This window comes from Xyrauchen texanus, chromosome 26, assembly GCF_025860055.1.
Source record: "Xyrauchen texanus isolate HMW12.3.18 chromosome 26, RBS_HiC_50CHRs, whole genome shotgun sequence".
NCBI lineage: Eukaryota > Metazoa > Chordata > Actinopteri > Cypriniformes > Catostomidae > Xyrauchen > Xyrauchen texanus.
Window position 1 is genome coordinate 9511109 of NC_068301.1, and position 16854 is coordinate 9527962.

Consider the following 16854-nt stretch of genomic DNA (forward strand, 5'->3'; position numbering starts at 1 on the left):
ACGGGCAGCGCTCGTGACGTCACCACACTTTCACGGACCTAAGGGGCGGGGATATTCATTATTCATGATACACACCTCCTCGGTTACCGCCCACAATAGGATAAACACGCCAATTATCTGCTTCCTATTGTGCATATCAATGTTGGACAACCCCTGTTTTTCTGTAACCTCTTCATTGCTGTTGCAACTCGAATGTAGGGACAGAAAGGTACACACATCCTAGGCAAAAAGACTCAAGTTAATACAATGTTGTTTAAGGAAGATGTCTAGTGTACATTATCAACCAACAGAATCGGCTGAAATGTAAACATGACAAATATCAAAGAATGCATAGCATTTAATTATTAGATTTGTCTATTCTAACCCAAACTGTGACTCCTGGTACGACTCTATTCCAGACAAAAACAGTAATCATCACATTTATTAATTCCCCCAACTGTCGCGAGCCATCACTGGCCAGAATAAGCCGAAAACGTGAGTATTTCGGTTTGGCCGACACAAAAGCATTTCCATAGTACCTTAAGGCCAGCACCAGACCTCGTAGCGTGCACATGGCTCAGGCACGCGCGCTCGTTGTCTACCGGCAGCCTCTCCTTCACGCGATTGGACAAAAGTAGGTCAGTCTCTGCCATTCGCGCGCTCCCATTGGACAAAACTAGGTCAGTCGCTCCTCCCAGAGTTCTCCCCATGCTAGTGCCGCGTGAGACGGGAGTAAAACAACATGCAAAGGCGGCTCGATGAGATCTTTGTGGATTAGTGCCGGCAACTCTTGTCAGATGCAGAGAGCAAATGGAATCTGCCTTAGCTTGTTTCAAAATGAAAACAAATAAGAAGGCGCCATCCACGCGGGTTGTCATCTATATTGATATAGGCCTAAGCACCGTGCATGACCTTTTAAAGTTTATGAAATTATATCTTATGGGAGTGAAGTTGCCAGTTGAATTGACATTTGCAATAATATTCAAATATCTGAATCTCTAGTAGACTATATAGGAAGTCAAGGACCAATGCACGATAAATAAAAAAAAACGTGATGCAAAACCAAAATAACCTCAAATGAAACAAATACATACAACTATTTTATTAATATTTAATTATTTACCTAATTTCTAACTGCATGTAAGACACCGTCTGACTCAATGGCATTTGCAGGGTTCCCACAATTTTGACTAATGAATTTGCATTACTTTTCAATTATGTTTCCAGTCATTTATGAATACTGGATAATTATTTTTTTTGTATAGCATTTTCTAGAGGTTGGAAGGGCAGCTTTTAACTTGTGTACATTTGCCAGGTACCAATTTTTGAATAAATGGATTTAATCTATTATACAGAGTACAGATCTCCTATAAGACCCACAGCAGAGACTTGATTCACGCTGGTTTGTGAGCATGTTTTACTCTTCATAAGTACTCACAAAGAACAATATCTAGACAAGAAAATATTTTAGAAGCAGAAAACAAGAAACTTGTTTCTAAAAGTACATTTTAGAAATGTTCAAGACTTTTGACTAATTTCCATGACATTTCCAGGTGTGGAAATTATCAATTTAAAATACTATCACAACTTTTAAATTCTCTATTATTTCTAGACTTTCCATGACTGTGGGAACCCTGTATATGGCTATTTTTGATTCAAAAATAAAAGAGAAAACTGCTAAGAAAAACTAAACCTGAAAGTTTAGTTGAAAGTTGGCTACTGTAACTTTAAATCTGAATATCCCCTATATAATATCGATACAAAATAAGTGACAAAAAACAGGTTGAGACAAATTTGTATAGAAAATAATATGTATGCGTCTGATAAATACATATAAAAAAATAGTATGCCAGAATCACTAGAATTATCTGTATGGTTAATCTTTTAAATCTGTTCACAGTACAAGCCTTGTAAGACAAATCAAGTCGAATTAAAATCCTGGCCACTGCCAACTACAGGACATCACCGCCATCTAGAGGACATTTTTGCTGTTTCATGTTAATTACAATTAAGATCATAGGAGATGACGTCCTGTATTAAACTCATTAAACTCTTGCTTGGAGACAATGAAGAGAAACAAAGCAGACAGTTGTGTCCAAAACCAAAGCACCCTTAAAGGCATTTTTCCCTCCACCTTTAATAGTGTTTGGCACTGAAGTGGGCATGTGCCAATCCAACAAAACATGGCACCATGGCATCAGGTGTGTAACACCTGGCAGCATCCTCTCATTTGAAGTTTATAAATAATTTAACCTATATGCCATAAATAACTAATTAACCCAATCTGCTCATCAGCAAGAAGCTCCGCTTCAGAAACATTCAGAAAAAAAAACATTCATCCTTTAAAAAAATATTCAAACAAATCTGTTTAACATTTTCTATATTTTTTATTTGTTTTCTGAGAAACTCAACATTTCTGTTGGCTCAGAAAAGGAAAACAGCTGTTTAGTATTTATATTTTGTATTTTAGTTTACTGAGAGGAAAGCATTGGGACAGTAGAGCTAAGTATTGAGAATGAATACAATAGTGTTGGGAAAGCTGGGCTAAACTGTGGTTTGGGTTAAACAGATCATAGGGGCAGGGAACAAAAATCACACTGATACATATATTCCCCACATCTTACAATGACAGACCCTGCAACATACCCACCCATCCCTAAAATGGTAAAAATTATTTAAAAAAAACTTAAACTTTGAATAATAATAATAATAATAAAAAAAACAACCGTTACATAATAAAAATATAATACGCATTGTACAGTACAGACTGGCTGTTCCTCTACCTCATGCCAATCTCGCAACCGAGGACATTAACACTTGCCATAGAAACACCTGCAAAGATTTTTTTTACATATTTCTTAAAAAAAAACAGGTGACATTAAACACATAAACATGGCATTATCAACACCATTCTGTCTCCTCTGCATTGGTGCTGCAGAATATTTATCACATTTTTGACAGTTTTACTGCAGAGACTCCTGATTAATTTATCTTTGAGACACAGTTAAATTGAACATTGAGTGTCTTGATAAAAGTTGTTTTTAGGGAATACAAACACTGCAATTTATATGCATCCCAACCAGTAACTTTGAATTTCAGGTCAAACATTTTGCATCTTGAAGACAGCAAAAGGGGGAAAACAAAACAACACCACAAGGAACAAAAAGCTATGTATAATTGAAAGTAAACAAAGGCTATACCATTAAACTCTGAGTACTGGGGGAAACTAGTTTAGAGAATAGATTGTTACTGTTCAGATTAGTTCACTTTCACTGGTATGCATCCATTTTTGCAGCACAAATTAAGTTACGAAAATACATAATGAATGCATTTTTTTGGAGGATAGAGATGCTACCATTACAACAAAGGTGCTACCAAAAAACAGTTTTATATTCTAGAATATTCTTCCCCTTTGGAGAAACCGTGTTAGAGATCCATGTCTATAATGGACAGTTCTTTAGGTACAGGCTTTTTTCCATGTCAACTAAGTCTGTTATTTTAAGAGGCACTCCCATGGTTAAAGTCAGACCACAGATTTAAGGTGTTGTATGTGTGGTATTTTCTATTACAGTCCTCTTTGCCTTCTTTCACATTAACATTGCCTCCAAAACATCTGATTTACGCATTTTATTCTTTTAGATGTCAATTTATTTAGTGCCTGTACCCTGTCACAACTGTTGATCTTTCAATCTGGTCCTCTGCCTTCTGAATATTAGTCCCCTTTATTGAAATTTTGCTTCCTCTACTGACACACCGACAAGCAAATCTGTGGCGCTGCAGGAGGGTGTCATTCCAAAAGCGTGAGGGACATTGAGAGCAAGAGAAATCCCCTTGAGAGAGGTGGTAGGCCCGATGACGCAGAGCTGACAGTAGCCTCCTACAACGCTTTCCACATACTATGCAGCGCAGGCGAGCCTGATGGCCATGTTTTCTTGGCGGATGCCTGGTTACACGATGAACTGTAAGAGTTATGTGGCTTGTAAACATGCTGAATGGACAGATGGGACAAGAGTATGACTTTAAGGGGACTACGAGTGACCTCAGGCCTCTAAACCTTAAGTGTCCCACATGCCATGTTCCTCCACCAACAGTTATACCAAGCCCTCCTCCAGTAAACTTGGCCCACTTTAGCGGAGGTAGCCACTTCTTCCTTTTTTGTTGCTGCTGAAGCCTGCATTTCTTCCTTTTTAAATATAAATGCCTCCTGGCAATTTCATGAGCACTGAGTCCACTGATCAACTGCGTACCACTGGCCAACTTATATTGTTTCTTTTTTTTTCTTCTTCTGCTGGGTGGCATCTCCTGGGGCCTGAAGGCTTTGTTGTAGAAGTTGAGACTGCATGGAGAAAGGGTGTGGTTGCTGGTGGTGTTGAGAGTGATGGGGTGGTGAAATGTGGATATGAGGTGGAGTGGAATGAAGGGTGTTACTTAAACTCCCTGAATAAATTAACTGCCCTTTTCCGCTTGTTGGCTGTTGGAGCTGCAGGGGACCCATAGAGGGGTTTGAGTAGTGCAGAGGTTGGGGGTGTGAAGAGACATTTGAACTGTGATGTCCTGACTCCGGATTGTAGAAGAGTGGGGAATAACCAGAAGGCTGAGGATGCTGCGTGTGAACAATGGTTGAGTGGGGCTGTTGTACTGCAAGGCTTCCACTTTCAGGGGTTATATGAAGGAGTGCATTGGCTGCAGCCTCGCTCTCCGAAACAGATGGGGCAGTTCCAATCGACTCACTTCCTGTTGGTTGCGTTGTTGGTCCAGCACGGGCCAAACCATGTTGAGATAATCTATGCCTGGTCAGGCTGTTAGAGTATGAAAAAGCCTTACCGCAGACTTCACATGAGAAAAGTTTCTCCCCACCATGTTCATGAATGGCTTGGTGATGGGCAGTCAGGTGGAAATGATGGCGGAATGATTTCCAACAAATCTCACATGTGTATAGCTTTGGAGGGGGTTGGTTGCTTGTACTAGCATTAGACTCTTCAACTTTATCCTCAGGATATGAGTAATAAGCACCAGGGTTTGATTGATTGCCATCTTGATTAGCGGGTGCCCCTTGATTTGCAGCAGATTTGCTTTTACTTCGCCTTGGCTTGAAATCTCCTCTTAGGTGCAGCTTTTCATGCCGTTTCAGACTCTGTGCATATCCAAAATCTTTTCCACAAAGGGTGCATTTGTAGTTCTTCTCCCCAGAGTGAACAGTCTGATGTTTGGTAAGGTGAAAAGGTTCTCGAAAGTCTTTTCCACAGATGTCACAATGAAATGGTTTTTCCCCTGTATGCACACGTTCATGACGACGTAGGGTCTCACGCCTGCTAAATCCCCGTCCACAAACAGTGCATAAATAAGGCTTTTCTGAGCCATCTCCACCAGCCCCACTCTGATTATTTCTCCGACGTTTCACTCCTTCCCCTGGAGCCCCACCAGGTCTGGGCTCTCTTTTTTGTCTAGGCTTCCGCGGCCGCTTGGGTTTGGCATTAGGATTGGCATTTTGTGTATTAGGCTGCTGTTGCGTGGGGTGAGATAAAGGTATCATTGATCCACTTAGGCATTCTTCATTCCCTCCATTTCCTGCAGATGTAGATGAAGAGGCACCCATAGACCCAAAGCCAAGCCCTCCTAACAGACCCCCAATGATATCCGTTCTTTCCTCTCGTCCCCCATTATTGTTCATTTCAGCAGGCAAGACAGAGGCAGCAGCAGCTGCAGCAATGGCAGACATGGCACTACTGGTGACTTCATCTTCAGAATCATCCAAAAGAGAAGAGAGAGGAAGATGAGCTTGCTGTTGGTGATGGTGCTGCTGATTTTGAGGGTGTGGAAGAAGTGTTGGGGCTAAAGGAGCTTTTCTGAGGGCCGGACTTGACAAGCTGTTGCCACAGGAGTCTCCCGAGTAGGATGGGTTACCCTGTTGGCGACGGTAGTCATCGACCCTGTATGATGTTTGGTATGGATCTCTTGAATAATCAGGATTATATTTCTCAGGATTATACTTCTCTTCAGTTTTGCACACAGGATTTTGAGTGCCACTTCTTCCTTGTGAATACAGATTGTTACAGGACATCCCTGCTGTGCCATCCTCATTTTTGCAAAATACCAGTTCTTTTCCATCACTCATTTGTCCACTTGAGAAATCAGTTTCAACCTTGCCCTCTACTGAACTTATTGAGCTACCATCACTGCTTCTAGATCTCCTCCCTGGCTTGCCACAGGTACCAGAGGCAGCATGGTTAAGCAAAGAAGTGCTCTCTCTAAAGCAACGGCCACATGCTGGGCAGCGGTAGGGCTTCTCTTCATGAATTTTTTCATGTCGTGTTAAAGACTCTCTGCGGTTGAATGAACGCTCACAAATGGAGCAGGCATATGGGCGAGCTCCAGAGTGGATGATCCCGTGCTGGAGTAGGTGTCCTCTTTTCTTGAACCCCTTTCCACATTCATTACAACAGTAAGATTTATCTGGACTTGAACAAGTGGAAGACATTGGGTCTGGATTCTGCTCATGCTGGTGGTGAGCATTTTGAGAAATTCCATCCTGTGTTGAGTGGGGGAGATCTGACGAATGCTGATGGCTTGGGTTTGTACTGCTTCTACCACTACCATCTTCTTCGTGGCAGCGTATGTGTCGCCGAAGGCTTGGGAGATGGGAAAAAGACTTGCCACACTCTCCACAATGAAAGAGAGCTTCTTGCTCAGACTGTGTGATATTAGGAGTCATTGATTGCTGGCTTTCAGGTTTGGGGTTCTGAGAGATATTTGATACCAGCACAGAGGCAGAGTTTGAGGATGGGGCAGAGGAAGAGGAGGAGGAGACAGTTGAAGAAGAGGAGGATGGTGTTGATGATGAGAGGATGGAGGAGGGGTCACCACCAAGACCCCTCATACCAACCCCTCCACCTCCTCCCACAAGACCAGAGGACCCATCATGACCATGTGCCCCAGAGCTGCCATGGCAGTTAGCACTGCTAGTACTGCTGTTACTGCTACCATCTGTCTTCCTCTGGGGCAGGTAGCCAGCCATGGCTTTCTTTCTCCTGCTGCCACTACCTCCACTTCCTCCAGCCCCAGATCCGCTATCTCCTTTCCCCTCATCCTTTGGTATAGAGAGATGAAGTGGGAGTGGCAAAGGCAGACCTGCTTCTTGTTGCATTAGGGAAGCAAGCTGATTAGAAGAAAGAACAGGGATGCCTTGAAAATCAAAACCACCAAGAGGTGATGGTTGGGGGGCAGGGTGAAGAGGGTGGTGTGGATGTGCATGGCTGTGAGGGTGAGACAATGCATGAGGTGGCAGTTGCTGCTGCTGTTGCTGGGGCTGGGGGCCTGGATGGCCATGGGTATGAGATGGATGAAGAGCAGGTGGTGGAGCAAGACCTGTATTTGAATCTGTAAGACCAAGATGATTATGGGGACTCTGCTGGACTAGAAACTGTTCCAAACTGGCATTTGTGGGCACTCCAGAAAAAAGGTATTGGTTTGCAGCAAGCATGCAACTGAACTGCTGGTGTAAACTTCTTGCATCAGACTGAGCTCCAACTAATCCAGCCACTGAACTGCTACTGCTCGGGGGATTATTAGAAGTGGTGGTTGAACTGGAAGGGGAGGGTGAGGAGGAGGATGGTCCAGGAGATGGCTGAGGAACAGAGAGGCCAGGATGCAAGGGTGGTGGAGGTGGAGCAGATGTTACAACTCCTCCAATTACTCCAGAGCCTCCTCCAGCACTGCCCCCTGAAAAATCAAACCGCCCCATTCCTGAGTGTAGCTGCTCCTGGGCTAGAGCGGCCTCTGCAGGATGAAATGTGCGTAAGAACTGTGGATAGCCAGAGGCAGAACTGCCACTCCCACTGCTGCTCATCTTGCTAGACTTACGTGTGCTTTGTGAGGAAGAGGACTGAGTTTGTTGTGGAAGAGGTGGAGGGGGTGCACTCATTTTGGCAAATATGGATGATGAATCAGCAAATGCATTACTTCTAGATCCTTGAAGGGAGCCAAGGCCAAGCCCAGACAGGAGGCCACCAGAGGCTTCGCTCTGTTGTTGCTGCTGCTGTTGAAGCTGCTGCTGGTGCTGAAGTTGGACCTGTTGTTGGTGCTGCAGTTGTCTTTCCAGCCCCAGTCCTTTGAACTGGTGAGCCTGGTGTCCACTGAGCATTTCTAAAATGTCCATTGGGTACTTTCCAAACTGGAACATCTCCCTCTCACTGTTGTGTTTCTAGGATTTCTTCCCTGCTCCCTTGTTACTGCAGCAAAGTGGACAATGCTACCAAACAATCAAGGTAAAGCTTTAAAGTAATCTGTTAGCAGCGCCAATTTTTTTAAATAAATGCCTGTGTGGGAGTAATTTGTCTGATGTTGTGACGGTCCATCCCAGATAAACAGAGTTTTGGCTATAGTTGTGGGCCACCATAGGTGTTAAAACTCTGGAAGTCTTGGATTAAATAATTATCTATAAATAAGTGACATAAAAAAATCAAAATGTGGTTCACAATGTCATGCAATAAACATGGGTCTGTGTAAGTAAATCTACAGTTAAAACAGTAAAAATGTGTCTAATAATAGCATATAAAATTTGCTTCACAAATGCGTCTATCGCTAAAAAGCAAATTATTTAGTGTTGAAAGCCACTTAAAATGTAAGTGATGAGGGAATGTCTTTGTTTCTTGATATTCGTGTATTTCTTTGACAAGTTCTGTAACAAATGGTCCCAATTTGTGATTTCCTCAGAAATGTCTTCATTTAAAGCGAAGCAACTTTTTTTATTGACGGTCAACCAACTTGTTTTCAATCATTCGAATCGGCATGAAACAGGGGAAAGGCCAGATTGTCCACAGGGTGTATCCAACCTCTTTCTTTAACTCATAAGCTGGAAGACCAGAAACACAGAAACACAGTGGTATGACCAAGTAGTTTTTTTTCCTTCTGTCGGTTGTTGTCCTGTCGGTCGTCGTCGTCGTCTTCCTCCTTTCCGTCGTCGTCAGCCCTAATCTTTAAAAAAAATAATATGCTTTTATATCAAAGCATCAATATTTCAAAATAATAACAAAACATGTTAATATAAAGTCAAGAGATGCAATAACAATCACTTGCAACTGAAAAACTAAATTTAGCAAATGCATTGCATAGTATGCCATTCTATCATAACCCTAAAGATAAACAATCCCTTTTAAACATATTATAATCCTAAAATGAAATAAGAGAGTCTCCATAAAAAATTTAACCAGTCCAACCATTATTCAAACCATAAATGCTTTATTAATGAGAAGAAGCCAAAGATTAACTACGTTAGAGCTCAACAAAAATGATGGCCAGTTGACTGAAAGGTCACTACCCCTTTTGGGCCAGCGCACAGCAAATTTTACGTTTGTTGATCATGTGTCTTTAGGCCTTGTAAATAGGGCTGCATGAATTGGACAAAAAGTAATATTGCTGTTATTTATAAAAAATATTGTGATTTGAACTGAGATATGATAAACAAAAACTAGTAAATAAATTATTCCTTTTGACCGAAATGTAATGTTTTGCCCAAGTTCTACTGAGGGTTCACATATCAGTCCTCTTAAAAATAACTTTTTCCACTTCAGCCACAAACAAACAACCAAATAAATAATAAGTCTTTTTCACATTGCACTGGTCAACTGTAATTGTTTTTGTCCACTTTTTGATAACAGTCTCAGCCCATCATTTATCATCATTATCATTTTTGGAACACGGTCAACTTGAAGATAACGTTTTTGTAATACTACATTGATTAATATTACTATACAATAGCAATATATTTCTGTATGTTACGTAGTTTTACTTTTGCAATTCACCATAAACTTTTATTTTGAGAACAACTGCATGAAGAGTTTGTCGATGTCACAATTACTACAGCTGTATAATGTTCTCTTCATTGTAACATCACTTCCTCTGTCCACAAATACCCGGTGCCATGGGGTGTATTATTTGAAGAATGTATTTTATGTGATACTAGTGCCACAGAGCGGAATTGCAAAAATAAAACAATGTTTTCAAAACAGCTTTCTGAATACGGACCTCATCTGCAGTTGTTCAGACAGTCAAGATAGTCCAATATAACCAATGCCGTAAGTAACGTTGGTGTGGGTCTAAGCTGATCGCTCAAAACAAACTCAGGAATTTTTTCAGCGCCACAGAGACACGGTTTTAGAGAAAATGTAACTACGAATGTCTTACTTAAGGCCTCATTATACCTCCAGAGAAGTTTTTATTGCGGTAAAAAGAACTTCTAAACAACCAAGCAATGGCATACTGTTTGAAAACATTCAAACACCCACCACACTGCTGTGGGAGGCGTTTAGAAGCACATTTAAATATGAGGATGCTACATGTAAAACCTAAACTAATGTGACATTAAAATGGGTTATCAATGACTTTGAGTAGAATTCACATGAGGTCAGTAAAGTAAAATAAGCTATTTTAACTACTCGATGATGATTTTAAGTTTTTATATGCAGTAGAAAATTTTTACATTTACATTTTGAATTCATGGCGCTAATGTGCTAACATGCAATACGCAGTTAAAATATGCGCTGATTACACTCTGTTATTGCAATTTATGATGACACTGATGCTGCTGCAAAGATCAGTGTATAAAATTGTTAATATGCAGAATAAAGACAAAAGAATGGTCAGATGTGTACATGGCACATGAGTGAATGGGCACTTGAGAGTATTTGAGTAAATTTCATCCCTTTTGTAGACTAATTAATACAAAAAAATTACAATATTTTTTTTTAATCACATGGACTTTTAAAACTTCTCTAAATGAACGATCATACAGATGTAGGTACATTTGCACCAGCTTGCTAATAACTGTACATGCCGGTGTGTTTATTTTGACTGACTGAACAACAAACAGAATGAGCTGTCGGCATCATGGTATATGGAGCTCCACGTCACACCTACCAACGACATGGACCAATGGCAGTAAGGTGTTTAGCAGTCGATTAGAAGTTTGCCCAGGCGAGCTGTTACGAACCACCGACAATGCAAATCACAGAATGTTTGGCCAGACTTTGTTCTAAATGACATCACAACTGTTTGTCCTTCGATTTTAGATTAAGTATTTTTGGGCCTTTATTCACCTTATTCAGCCCCACCACTTTTCAGCACTCTGTACTTCCTTGTTTTGTCTCTTACCTTCCAGACCGCATTAAAGCTAATTCGAGAAGTTGATCAAAATGGATTACGTGTGGGAGCACAGTGTTTTTGTTAAAATGTGTAGATGACAAGAAATTTTAAACAGTGACAGCTCGTATTTTAACACATGCAAGATCAATATTAAAGGATATTACATTTGAACTTTTTAAAATGTATTTGTCAACCCACATTTTTAAAAGGCTACAATATGATTAAAATGATTGTAAAACAGAATATAAAATAAAACGTACACTTTTTATATGAGAGTATGTGCGTGTATGAATATAGTGGCATCCCTTCTCCCATCCCAGTTTAAAACTACAGGGCTGGTCACACTACATTTCGCACTCCAATTCAAATGCATCAGATGCAAGCTCATGCAAAAGACTTTCGCACCACACTGCGGAGGAAAGTTCAGGTTTGGTGAACTCCAAAATCTGGATGACGAGAAGACGTGTGACCAATAGAAGATAAAAACATCACACACTGACCTCTGGTGACCTCCAGGAAAGCGAGTAGATGGTATATTATAGCATTATGAATATAATAGAATTTGTTATTTGACATTTACGATTTATTAAATCCAGAAGTATCACATCATATCCTGCTCCATTGCAATGTCCGAAGTAATTTAGCATGCTCAAAGCCTAGTGTCACTGGGGCTTTTTACAGCTATGAATATGAGAGCTATAGCACCATGGGGGATTTATTTATACACATTTTTGCTGACAAATTATGGCATACAATGCAAAACATCACTGATTAGAATACTCCTAAGACTAAGACCTAAGTAATTCTTGCAAATTAAAAAGAATCCCAATGTTTTAAAAATATAATGCTCTTCGAAACCTACCACCTTAAACCCAACCGATAGTTTCATAAAAAGCAAATGTGAATAACATTAACTTGGTGAAATTTTAAATCAGCAGAAATCACTACAATGTTTAAAGGTGCTATATGTAAGATTGACAACAAGCATTTGAAATGGGTACTGCAGTCCAAATTAAAAATATTGGAGAGTTGTCTTCCCCGCCCCAGACTCTAAGCTCATGCGGGTTACCAGAATGAGGACACACAACAGGATCTGTTTTAAAGGATTTCTAGGTTTTAAGCTGTTTCCATCTTCCAAAGGCATCTGCAGTATTTATCCTTGTTTTACTATGCCTCTGGTCATGGTGGTTTTTAGATGGATGGTGAGATTTTTTTGGTCCGGTGGAACTTCAAAGTAGAATATACTAGCTGTAGCATTGTTATCGGAGAAGCCATTATTTCAATTTAGCATGTTTCCTAATTTTTTAATGACATATTATGGTCATTTTATGATTTAGTACAGTAAATACAGTGCTGCTCGTAAGTTTATGAACCCTACAGAGATGGACTATTGTAGTGGTTATTTAATATTAATCTATACCCCAATTCATAACACTGACATTCCAAATAATGGACTCAAACTAAAAAAAAATATTATATTTGGCATTGTTTATTTAACGAAAGTGGTTGATTTAACAAAAACTCAGAATTCATGGGTGCAAAAATATGTGAACCCCTTCAGTTAATAGGGTATTCCACCTCCTTTCGCAGCAATAACGTCAATCAAATGGTTTCTGTAGCGACTAATCAGTCTCTCACAACTGCTTTGGGGGATTTTTGCCCACTCCTCCTTGCGGAACGCAGCCAGACAAGTGAGGCTGGATGAGTGTCTGGCATGAACTGCCCCCTTTAGGTCCCGCCAAAGCATTTCAAATGGATTCAGTTCCGGACTTTGACTGGGCCCAATTCAAAACATGATTTATTCTTCCTCAGCCATTCTTTTGTTTTGCAGGAATGCATCGGATCATTATCATGTTGCATGATCCATTTTTGGCCAAGCGTTAACTTCACAACTGATGGCTTGAGGTTATATTCCAGGATTTTACAATATTTCTCAGAATTCATGATTCTCTGTACTATGTGGAGTTGTCAAGGTCCCAAGGATGAAAAGCAGTCCCAGATCTTAATGTTCCCACCACCATGCTTCACTGTTGGGAGAAGGTTCTTATGGTGGTATGCAGTGTTGACTTTTCGCCAAACGTGCCGGTTGTGATGTAATGTAACCGTTTGTTTGTGACCAAACGGTTACATTTTCGACTCGTCTATCAACAGAATGGACTTCCAGAAAGCTTCAGGTTTCTCCAGGTACTCTCTGGCAAAGTTGAGATGGTCAACTTTGTTCTTTTTTGAGAGCAGAGGCTTCTTCCTAGCAGCCTTCCCATGAAAGCCATGTTGATGGGAGTTTTTTCTTATTAAGGAAGCATGCACATGTGTCCCAGATGCAGCAAGAGAGGTCTGCAAATCCCCAAATGTTATGTTTGGGTTGGTTTTACCTGAATTATCACTTTTCTTGAGGCTTTTGTGGATATTTTAGAAGGTCGTCCACTTCTAGGCAGAGTTGCAGTAATTTTCAGTGCTCTCCATTTGTAGATGATCTGCCTCACGGTGGACCGATAGAGCTTAAAAAAAATTTGTTTGTTGAATATATAGCTTTCCCCAGACAAATGTGCTGTCACTATTCTATTCCTGAGGCCCTCTGAGATTTATTTTCCTCTGCATGATTGACCTGTATGGGTTCACAGGTACCTGTACAGGTAAACTGACCTGGTTTTATCTCTGTTTCAATCAGAGTTTCAATGTTTTTAATAATTTCATTGATTAATTTAGCCAACAATTTTGTCCCACCTAATTGTATTTACCTGATAATTTTAAGCAATGCAGCTCAGGCCCCTTTTTAACTTTTGCCCCTACAAATGTTTACATAAAAATGTTTAGTTTAGTCTTTTGACTACACAATTGATTTCCTCAAAAAAAGTATATGGAATTGTTAAACATACACCTGTTATTTCATACAAAAGAAACACTAATTCTGATTAAATAAAGAAGATATGGTAAAACAATAGAAAACATACTAAGGTTCGTATACTTTCAAGCAGCCATGTATATTATATATAGCACATTTAATACAACTCAAAAAATATTTTTTTTTGCACGGCATAAAAACACATATACAAGATCAACAAATGTAGGATGTAGTGAATACACAGCACTGGCCGATTGGGCCATGCTTATTGTGGAGCCCTGCCCTGTTTTTGTGTGTGCAAAGAAATCTGACCTTTTGTACAAAGCAGTTAACTTGGTCACTGATCAAATATGTAAATCTGAAGAAATAGTGAACATTTTTACAAAATGTACTCTTTATTCTTATATCTTAACTTTTATTTGTTTTCTTTCTTTTTTTTTTCTTCAAAATACACTATTACAAGATCACTAATAAAATGTAGGCAAATTTGTGACATTGACCATGTTAAATCATGTTTTGTTCATAAGGTCATATAAATGTATTTTACTTATTTGCTTCTATTGGAACTGGAATGATCCACAATCCATGTTATCTGAGATAACATAGATTATCAGGTTTTGAACAACTTTTGGAGCCCATGCCAGCTCAAGTGCATGTTGTCAGTAGCATGAAAGTGGGACATTGGCCTAATAAATACTTTTTACAGAATGTTATGCCGGTAATATAATTTGGAATAAAAATAATAATATTAAAAACAGTATTAAATAATAAAAACATGCCAAATAAATGCATTTCCACAACTGGACTTCAGCACCCTTTTGTACATCTGACCATACCTGCAATAAACAAATTATTAAACTAACTAATAAAATAAAAAAGGTGAATTAATGTAACTGTCAAAAAATGGTTCTGAATTCAAACTATATAAATAAAGAAATTTTGAACAAACACCACCTCTGTCTAAACATTATACCTGTAACGAGTAACTGAGTTGCAACTATAATGGCATTTGTTATTTTACTCATGTAAAAACCCTCAATGAGTCTTATACGAGATCATGCACGACTTCAAAAAATGTTAACATATATAGTGAATATCCACATATTGTGGGGAGACTGTAAAAACCAGTGCTGAGCGAAGAAAATGAAATGACAACAGCATGAGGTCATGTAATTATTTAATGGGTGCAAACGTCTGAAATACATACACATGACATTCGAGCAGGCGCTAATAACTTCTATTTTATCATTGCATTTACACTTACCAATTACTTCACCGCTTGCAGGAAGAGTCGATGGCTCTCCGAGATGATTTTGTTGACTGCGAAGGGGGATGAGGGAGAGGGGAAGAGCCGGAATGCCTTTTTCAATCACATCCCTCTATGGGAGACCAAAAAGTTTTAAAATAAAAATTAGAGCAAAATGAAACCCGTTTAATGTACAAACATATTTGCGACAGTAATGACTATTTTAGTTTTAATGCATGTATGTTACTTGCTGCGTAGGGGCCAATGAAATGTCAAAAAGACAAAAACATAAACAAGAGAGTGAATGTGAGTGCAGACGGTCCGTCAGATTCATTTAGACTATAAACTCACTAGCCTCTACACTCACTTAGCTAGCTACATAAAGACGTCGAGCCCTTTTATACCACAACAGTATGCATTCAAAATAATCCCATCACACCTGCTCGTGAACGAAGAAAGTCCTCTTGGAAGGTAAAGCGTGAAAACAACTTATGCGAAAAGGGCGCCGAAAGCGTAGATGTGCACAAAGGCGGTTTCCGATTTCAGGTTAGCAGGTCATTTTTTCCTCATCCCGTGGAAAAACACACTCGCAGGCCTCTCCATCGCTCTCGATCCGTTCAACAAACCCCGATTTCCGCTGACTGCGCGAGCTAAGGTTCAGGCTTGCGCGATGTCGTTCTCGTCATAGGATTTCGACCAAAACTGTTCTTAGAGTCCGTTTTCTTCGTATTTTTGAATGGATTATGGTCGGCAAAATATTTTCCGCCCCGTGTCAATTTTTAGTGCCCCCGTCTTCCTTCGGGTACTTCTTGTTCGCCTCACAGTGGTCGTTTCCGGGCAGCGATACAAGTTCCGTGTGGTGTTGCACCGTAAAGCGTCCGACATTGCTGTGCTAATCCCACTGAAATCAGTGTGTGATAAATTGAAAGCAAAGAAAATATTTATTTTTCATTCAAGACCTTATTCCATTCTTGCATTGGAGTTTACTGAGGTAGGATGGCAGGAAAATAACATGCAAGTTTTGTAAAACACCCTGAGATGTTCTATCGGGCAGCCATTCGTATCTTATATTGTTTTGTTCGCTCTTGCAAAAAAAAAAAAAAAAGAAAAACAAACGGCGCGTGGGGATTGTGAATATTGCATTGCTTTATGACGTAGTAATAGCGCATTGTCAACGCACACACTTCACAACGCGCCCGCGCGAGACTCAAACTCAAAATCGAGGACTGTTACAAAATAACAGTTTAGAACAGCTGTTCCGTACATATGCGAGGCCGAGTAATTAGAACAATGAATTTTCCTTGCGAGGGAACGATAAGAGGGAGAGAGCAGGCCAGTTCAAACATTTACTTTGGATAGTATATGGAACAGAACCTCTCTGAAGCCATTTTGCCAACATGCCGCCGTCTCTCCCCCACCCCTACCCGAACATAAGGTCCTCGCCCACCCTGCCCTTTAAAATGGCGAGTACCGGTGATGCCTCGTCCATCTCCCTTAGGAACCCTGAAGAGCATGAGAGGGACTTTATGCAAATTTCCTATATTAAATTATGTAAACCATTTGAAACAAATAAATCCATTAATAAAACAATAAATACAATTTGTGATTAAATAAAAGTTTTCTTTAACGTTTAACCCAAATAAGGAGA

At 39.9% G+C, this 16854-nt stretch overlaps 1 protein-coding gene across 1 annotated transcript; it reads right to left on the reverse strand.

Moving 5' to 3' along the window:
• Positions 1-2131: 2131 nt before the first annotated feature.
• LOC127620004 (uncharacterized) lies at positions 2132-16030 on the reverse strand. The gene is given in 4 exon segments (XM_052093056.1): positions 2132-4258; positions 4260-8952; positions 15225-15339; positions 15646-16030. Coding segments are annotated over 2 exon segments (4527 nt in total). The 5' UTR covers positions 8159-8952; positions 15225-15339; positions 15646-16030; the 3' UTR covers positions 2132-3630.
• Between the last annotated feature and the right edge of the window lie 824 nt (positions 16031-16854).